We start from the raw sequence: 9,024 nt of genomic DNA, 5'->3' as shown, positions 1-9,024 counted from the left end.
CATCGAAAAATGAACTCAACGTATGGACCATCTGAGACATAGCCGCGGCCAACATTTGAATGAAATAACCTTCAAAAAATAAATGCCAAAGAATGTTTTTCGAATAATTATAAACATTCCCATTAAATTTGAAGTTTCTGTGTTTTTTCTTAAAAAAAAGTAGGGAACCCTATATGAGTAAAAAAATTTATTCCAAAAATTTGTTAAGTCCGTTACATATTTTAAGTATTTCTCATTCAAAACTTCGGAAATTTTATAAAAAAAAAATCTATTCTATACTGCTATCAACTTTTAAAAAGGAGATGGTTGTTAAACTTTTTTACTTGCTACTAAGTTTTTTGGAATATTTTAATAATTAAATTCGAAATTTCGATTAATCTATAAGACCATTACATACATACATGTAGCATAAATTGTTCGAAAACGAAAAATTTTGTTTAAATTTTTACATTTTCTTCGAAAAAATGTAAAGTTCGTAAATTTGGTAAAAAAATTTACAACAATAAAGCAAAAATTTGTTTTATAGTGTAATTTACATTCAACAGCGTTAAAGTTCAATATGTAATATAGAATGTAGTTTCAACTCAAACTTGCCTCTAGACTAGTATTTCAAGCTGCATATTTCAGTACGCTCTGAGATGCCATTGCCTAGTAGATATTGAAACATCGCTATTGATAAGCATATAAACGCAGTAATCTGCCATTGCCCTGCCAGTGTAACTTCTGGTAAATAGTCGCGAGGTTCTCAGCCTTCGTTACAAACGCCGGTGACATGTGCATTCTTAAGTGAGTTGAATTGATTTTGCTATAAAATGTCTGCGTAAATAATGTATTGTATATACTTTTTCGCGTATAAAAGTGCAGATGAATCAAATTAAAATATTGGAAATAAAATTTGTGTAAAAAGTTATACTTCGAAGACACTGAATCTGCTTAAATCGGAATATTTTCTACTTTTGCAGCACCTTGAAAAGAGCATAATTATTTTTTATTCCTAAAAATTTATTATGACACCACATGCGTAGGTTGCATTTTATATTGCGAGATTGGAAAAGAAAAACAAATATTAATTATTGAAAATCGCTTAGTATTATGTAGCAGAGCTCGCAGAATTACTGTTCTGAGCTGTTCTAATGCGTGCTGTCCAGTTTTTAAATAAAAAAAAAAAAGCAACCATTGGCTTGGAAGTGCATCATGCGCGAACAGTTTTTCTTGGATTCGGCTCATTTAAAACTGCCTAAAAAGTCGACTGCTGTTTTTTACTCTCGAGCTCATACGTTTAAATACATGAATCATACACTGTCATGTTGTCATAGACGTGTTTAAAGCACCATTATCGCATTTTTTAACATTTCTGTCGACCCATAGACAAGAGCCGTTTTTGAACGATCGACAAATTCTATGGAATTCAACGTGAAATAAATGTTTTTACAATCATATGTTCTTCCAATATTGAATATATGCTGGTGCCACTACTACCTATAGTTGTCGGAATCTCATGATAGGGCACTTAACGATGGTGCAACATCAGTTTGCGCACAGCATCAATAGTTTTCTAATTTTGGATGAGCTTCATGAAATTCGTCTTGGCGTCCAAGGCGTCTCAACCCATAAATAGTCCACCGGTGCTGAATCGCACGATCTTGGAATCAAAGGTCCTCCACTTCAATATCCTCCAATTCAGGCGTGAAAAAGGCATTCATCATCGCTTTTCAGCGTTCTATATTCACTGTAAAATTATGGTCGGCTTCATTTTTGAAGAAATATGGACCAATGATTCAATCTGTAAACAGAGCACACCAAACAGTAACTTTTTGAGAACGTATCGCCGTCTCAATTTATGGGTTATCAGTACTTCAAATGCGACAAACCAGGAACATTCCATAAAATATTTCACAAAGCGGATGGACACATCTCCAGTTGTTTCGCGCGACGGCGAATGAACTCACTCGGGTCTATTTCTTATACGGATACTCTGCTCCGCAGTAGCAATATCGTCTTCGGTGTTGCTTGTACAGTATCTTTAGGATTGCGCTTTATCTGCTAGAGTAAAACTGGTGCACAACCAATTCTTGGTTGTTTGAACTATCTCTGAGACAATTACGGAGCCATCTTATTTATTACATACATATTTCCCTTGACCTACAAATATCTCCTTTCCACTTTTTTGATCTTTATTCAATGCTTTATAAAAAGTTTTACAGTGAACGGATTTTGTTCAAAAATTCGATAATCTGTGTCCATCTAGACGGCAACTTCATAATACCCCCCCTCGTAGAAGCCCCCCTCCTTATTTGCGAAGAACTCGGACAGCCAATTTTCACAAGGTTCTTTTGAGCTCAACTTTACACCAACAAGGGCGTTCGCCATGTACAGGAATAGGTGGTAACCAGTTGGCGTTATGTCCGGGCTATATGGTAGATGCGATAAAACCTCCCATCCGAGCTCCCGTAGCTTCTGACTAGTCATCAACGAAGTGTGTGGTCTGGCGTTGTCCTGTGTAGTGTTCACACCCTTCCTGTTGGCCAATTCTGGACGCTCCTGGTCGGTCGCCTGCTTGAAGCGGTCCAGTTGTTTGCAGTAGATAGTAGAATTAAGCGTCTGGCCATGTGGGAGCAGCTCATAGTGGATGATTACCTTCCAATCCCACCAAACACGTAGCAAAACCATCCTGACCATCAATACCAGCTTGGTCACTGTGTGGAACGATTCACCAGCCTTCGACCACGACCGTTTTCGCTTGGTATTGTCGTATGTGATACATTTTTTGTCGCCAATCACCATCCGCTTCAAAAATGGGTCGAGTTCATTCCGTTTCAGCAGCATATCGCAGGCGCTGATACGGTCCAGAAGGTTTTTTTGCGTCAAATCATGCGGCACCCAAACATCAAGCGTTTTTGAGTATCCAGCTTTCTGCAGATCTTTCAAAATAGTTTTGTGACTAACTCCATCTTCTGGGCGATGTCACATGTCAGTCTAACTCGATGTTTTCCATGATTTGATTGGTATTCGTCGTCACAGGTTGGCTTATCCATGGTGTCGTTTTCTCCTGCTCTGAGTCGTCGAAACCATTCGTCCGCAGTTCGAAATGATAGAGTACCATCCTCCAAAACACCATTGATCTCACGGAACGTTTCTCTAGAGGATTTGCCTTTAACAAAGAAAAACATTAACGTCTATAACTGTTGAACACAATATCCAAAGTAATCATGCATAGCGTCGTTTTGTAGGTTATGTCAAGACCTTTTAAAGATGTACAAGTATAGTATTGCCAGATATGATCTCTGTATATGATCTCTGTAGCCGCGAAATTCAAAAGACAAAAAGGCGGAAGGTAGATATTTGGCTCTTCCTTATTTCTCTTAATTATATATTTGGAGAATGCGATTGCACTTTTCCTATGTATTTGAATTTCCTATATACTATACATACCATACATACATATGACTCTTATCAATATCACTTAAGCGTAGAATTCTTATCAGAGGTGCGGACTACCTCGCCTACAAAAATTCATACTGTCGAGGGAAAAAACGAGAGGCAGAAAGATGTAGCGTACACATTGAATATAGTATAAGTTCACTGGAATCGGCGTTTTTAAGTGTAAAAATATATTCATAGGTTAGGTTAAATGGTTGGTTATAATAAGGAGCTCACTTGCAGCTTAGAACGCCTAGAACCGCTATAAAGTACATCATAAAGATCCTCATAAATCGTCAAAGTCGATCACAAAATTTGTTGAGGGGCCAATGTCAGTTTCGGCTATGCCTTTTGGTTTACCGAAGGTATGACTGCCGAGATGTTTAGGCCTTAGTCTTGCAAAGGTTGGGCACTGGAGGAGAAAGTACATGGATGTTTCCACCTCTCCTTCTTCCATACAACTTTGACAAAATGCTTCCGATTAGATTTTTAGCCTTATAGCATTTATGCCTATTGGGAAAATGTCCAGCAAAATCTCCTACGATTGCGGCACGATGAACTAGGTTTTTATATCGTAAAGTGAGAGAATAAAAAAAGATCAAGTATTTCCTGAGACATAGGATTTTGGCATAGGCTACTATAAAGCCCTTCCGTTTCGACTCATATATACAACTTTTTAACACCTACCTCCTTCCTACTGCAATTCCCTTCACCAAATTACTGTCTTCTATCTTAATTTATGACTTAGTTATAATATTTTATAGGTTTTTTAATTAAAAAAATTGTTTGGGCGTGGCAATGGTCCGATCCACAATAACAGCCTTCTTATACTACCAGGGAACACAAGTCTCAAGTTTCTTGGAACGCAAGGACAGACGAGTATGGTAACTGACTGTCCTTGCGAAATTAATTTTTATTGCTAGTGCAAATAATAAATAAATAATATTTCCTTTGATTCTTATATTACAGCTTACCAAAAATCATGTCTCTACAGCTGACGATTACTGTTGTATGCCTGCTAGGCATTTTTCTTAAGCCGGTACGAACTCAATCAATACCAAACATTGATGTGTTATTAGGACGCATATTTGACGACAATTCGACAGAACTTATACCAGAAACAAGAGTAGATACATCAGCTAAGATTTGTGGCTTCGGCAAGGAATGTGTACCACGCAGTCTCTGCAATGAAAATGGAACGGTCAATATTTATGGAATAGATATGCTCAATCTTCGTATAGACGGATCTAATCCATGCGCCTATTTGGAAAGCTGCTGTGATGTAAGCAATAAGGTAAGTAGCCATTTGATAGTAATATACATAGCATAGACACGTCTGCAGAGTCATCGAAATTTTAAAACTTATGTGCTTTTGCAGTTACAGGAGCCCAAACCACTGGATGTGCCTCAAAGAAATACTTGCGGTTATCGCAATTTTAATGGCGTATCTTTCAAAATTACCAATGCTAAAAATAACGAGGCAGAATTCGCAGAATTTCCCTGGATGGTGGCGATTTATGCAAATACTGGAAATCAGAAGGTTTTCAAGTGTGGCGGCTCGATTATCGCACCAAACGTCATTCTAACAGCGGCTCATTGTCTCTCGGACAAACAGACCGCCCCGTTAATGGTCCGTGCAGGCGAATGGGATTTGGAGACCACACAGGAACCGCTTATGCATCAAGATGCCCGAGTTTCAGAAATCGTAGTTCATGAGTCCTTTAGTCGCAGCACCATATTTAACGATATCGCGTTATTAATTTTGGAAACACCATTTACTTTGGCACCGAATGTGCAACCCATTTGTTTGCCCGAAGCGGGCACAATATTCGATAATAAGCGTTGCTTTGCCACCGGTTGGGGTCAGGACAAGTTTGGTAAACACGGTGCATACCAGCATATTTTGAAGAAGATCGAGTTGCCTGTTATACCGCATGCAAAATGTCAAACGCAATTGCGTGTAACGCGGCTGAGTCGATATTTTCAGCTACACAATAGTTTCATGTGCGCTGGCGGTGAACTGGGTAAAGACACGTGTAAAGGTGATGGCGGTTCGCCATTATCATGCCCCGATCCGAATAATCCAGAACGCTATCTTCAAGCTGGTGTTGTTTCTTGGGGTATCGAATGTGGAGTGGAGAATATTCCCGGCGTATACGCGAACGTGGCGCAGTTACGCGAGTGGATCATCGAAAAGCTGGTGGCAAAGGGAATCGACACCAAGTTTTTTACGCCATAATACGGATATTTAGGAATTATCTGCCAAGCCCTACATATATACTATAGATCAGTGCTAAGCTGTTATTAGACTTAAAAAAACTATTAATACTATTAATTGAGAAACCGACTCTGTAGAGATCTCTTGTTTTATTCAAGTATATGAACAGTACTATTTGTAAATACGAATTCGTAATATAGTAAGGTATCTCAACGGTACTTAACCCAGCTTTACTATTATGTTATGTAAAATAAATGTACTCTTTCTCAATGCCAAAAATGAGACTTGTGATTTGGCTAAGCGCGAAGCTCGCTCAACCACTAAAAACCTTTGCAATTCTACAAGTTCTTGCCTTGCGAATGCCAATATATTATCTAAGAGCTGTGAAAAAAACTCATATATTTAACCTATATGCATATATGATATAAAGGGAATGAGAGAGACTTAAATTGTTATATTGGTTGGTTAATAGGCTTTGCAGTCACAAAAAACGAACCACATCAACTATGGCTCTAGCTGCATATAACCGTGCATGGTTCGCGACCAGCTGCACTCAGACTCAGAATAGTTTGGTACTTACTCTCACTCTGGAATCACTCTGGAATCCTCCCGCACTTTGAATTTATTCCAAAATACTTGTATTAGTAGATCACCGAGCTTAGCCTGGCTGTCGCTGCACTGATCACATTCCTTCGAGGGAGGCATGGGAGGGAAAGACTCGCTGGAGAAAAGAAATTGTGATTTTTGCGGATGAATCAAAGCTTACCGGTTGGTGGAGTAGTAAACTGTCGAGAACAGTTCATCAGCTCCAGTTTTGGCTTCCACTCCAACATCCTCCAAGCGCATATGACAGTCATAAAGGCGCAGTACATCTACTGCTCCATAGCGCGGCCTGCATCAGAGTGGTTATTATCCACTACGATAGTAGCGCCGCGATATATATAAGTCTTGAGTTCGCTGACTGTTGGCTCAAGATTTGTGAAAAGAATTCTAGACTCCTTAATTCTAGCATCGAGTTATTTCACGATTAGACTGATTTGGGTGCTTGCCCATAGCGGTATTGCACGAAACTTTAAGACCCAACTTGATGATCTTGCCATGATAGATACCACTGGTCAACAAATTTGTATTTTTTTTGTCACATGGAAATTTATATCAAATTTTGAATATACCATGGCCACCAAATAATAATATATCAATGAAAATAAATGTACACATCATGTTTTCTTGTGACATCAAAACATATATTTTCGTAAAAGTGCAAAATTCAGCCACACTTACAGAATAATTTCCTAATATCTAATAGATACTTATGATTTTCTTGAATATTTGGCTTCCAGTAGGTCCCTTTTAAGTCTCCAACAATAGTCTGCTAGCATTCCTGGACTCCATTTGCCTTGATAACGCTTTTCCATTAAGGAAATGTCTTGATGGAACCTCTCACCTTGTTCGTCACTCACAGCACCTAAATTTGCCAGAAAGAAATCCAGATGAGAGTCCAGCATAACTTTGTAATTTTCCGCTTTATGGTTACCTAGAAAATTTTGAACAACATTCACAAAACATTTCCAGGCGAGTTTTTCCTGATCATTCAGTTTTTCTTCAAAGCTGTTATCCTTCATCAGTTGCCGTATTTGTGGGCCTACAAATATTCCCTCTTTGATTTTTGCCTCGCTGAGTTTAGGGAATTTCTCTTTTAGATATAAAAATTCATCTCCATCTTTAGGCATAGCTTTTACAAAATTTTTTATCAGACCAAGCTTTATGTGCAACGGTGGTAAAAGTATGTCATCAGGGTTCACTAGAGGATCATTTTTAACATTTTTATGGCCTGGAGTTAGTGATTCACGGTTGGGCCACACTTTTCTTGTATAGTGACTTTTTCTGTCTCTACTGTCCCATTCACAAATAAAACAGCAAAATTTCGTATAACCAAGCTGTAGTCCAAGTAAAAGTGCAATGACTTTAAAATCACCACAAATTTTCCAAGCGTGTTTACTGTATTCAATTTTTTCAAGTATAAATCTCATATTTTCGTAAGTCTCTTTCATATTAGAACCGTGATCAATCGGCACTGAAGGAAGTTTGTTTCTGTTATGCAGTAACACTGCTTTCAAACTAGTTTTTGAAGAGTCAATAAACAGTCGCCAGTGACTTGAATCATATTCGAAATTTAATAAATTCATCACAACCGGAACGTTATTACAATAGACTAAATCACATCCTTTTCATCGTCACGACGTCGAAAATAAGAAATCTTTGTACCACGAGAAAGTAATTTCAGTCGTTTAATCCAGACCCCAAAAGCTCAGCCTGTTTTAATACTCTCGCAACAAAGTTGATAAGGAGAGTATTATAGTTTTGTTCACATAACGGTTGTTTGTAAGTCCTAAAACGAAAATAGTCAGATATAGGGTTATATATACCAAAGTGATAAGGGTGACGAGTAGAGTTGAAATCCGGATGTCTGTCTGTCCGTCCGTCTGTCCGTCCGTCCGTCCGTGCAAGCTGTAACTTGAGTATAAATTGAGATATCATGAAACTTGGTACACGTATTTCTAGGGTCCATAAGAAGGTCAAGTTCGAAGATGGGCAAAATCGGCCCACTGCCACGCCCCCAAAATGGCGGAAACCGAAAACCTATAAAGTAAAAAATAACTAAGCCATAAATAAAGATATTAAAGTGAAATTTGGCACAAAGGATCGCATTAGGGAGGGGCATATTTGGACCCAATTGTTTTGGAAAAGTGGGCGTGGCCCCGCCCCCTACTAAGTTTTTTGTACATATCTCGGAAACTACTATAGCTATGTCAACCAAACTTTACCGAGTCGTTTCCTTCAGGCATTTCCATATACAGTTCAAAAATGGAAGAAATCGGATAATAACCACGCCAAAGGTTATGTTGAAAATCACTAAAAGTGCGTTAACGGACTAACAAAAAACGTCAGAAATCCTAGATTTTACGGAACGAACTGCAGAAGGAAGCTGCACCCAGACTTTTTTTAAAACTTGAAAATGGGCGTGGCCTCGCCCACTTATGGACCAAAAACCATATCTCAGGAACTACTAGACCGATTTCAATCGGTATATAATATTTTCTTAACACTCTGATGACATGTACGAAATATGGGTGAAATCGGTTCATAACCACGCCTTCTTCCAATATAACGGTATTTTGAATTCCATCTGATGCCTTCTCTGTATAATATATATGTATGTACATTAGGAACCAATGATGATAGCGGAATAAAACGTTACACAAATACGGTATTTGAAAAATATGTAAATGACGGATAATGAAATTTCGATTATCACTTTATCATGCGAGAGTATAAAATGTTCGGTGACACCCGAACTTAGCCCTTCCTTACTTGTTTCTTAGACA

The 9,024-nt window shown here is 38.3% G+C and overlaps 1 protein-coding gene across 1 annotated transcript; it reads left to right on the top strand.

Moving 5' to 3' along the window:
* Positions 1–658: 658 nt before the first annotated feature.
* On the top strand, positions 659–5,893 carry LOC120779995 (phenoloxidase-activating factor 2-like). The gene is made up of 3 exons (XM_040112282.1): positions 659–786; positions 4,390–4,714; positions 4,799–5,893. Exons 1-3 carry the CDS (start codon positions 773–775, stop codon positions 5,657–5,659), a joined length of 1,200 nt encoding a protein of 399 aa, XP_039968216.1. The 5' UTR covers positions 659–772; the 3' UTR covers positions 5,660–5,893.
* The last annotated feature ends 3,131 nt before the right edge of the window (positions 5,894–9,024 follow it).

The sequence above is a fragment of the Bactrocera tryoni genome, unplaced genomic scaffold (assembly GCF_016617805.1).
Source record: "Bactrocera tryoni isolate S06 unplaced genomic scaffold, CSIRO_BtryS06_freeze2 scaffold_120, whole genome shotgun sequence".
NCBI lineage: Eukaryota > Metazoa > Arthropoda > Insecta > Diptera > Tephritidae > Bactrocera > Bactrocera tryoni.
The sequence above is the reverse complement of the archived record's forward strand: the minus strand, read 5'-3'. Positions and strand labels throughout refer to the sequence as shown.

Coding starts and splice junctions, on each gene's coding strand:
- LOC120779995 (XM_040112282.1), top strand. Junction 4,715..4,798: donor GCTGTGATGTAAGCAATAAG/GTAAGTAGCCAT, acceptor GTGCTTTTGCAG/TTACAGGAGCCCAAACCACT.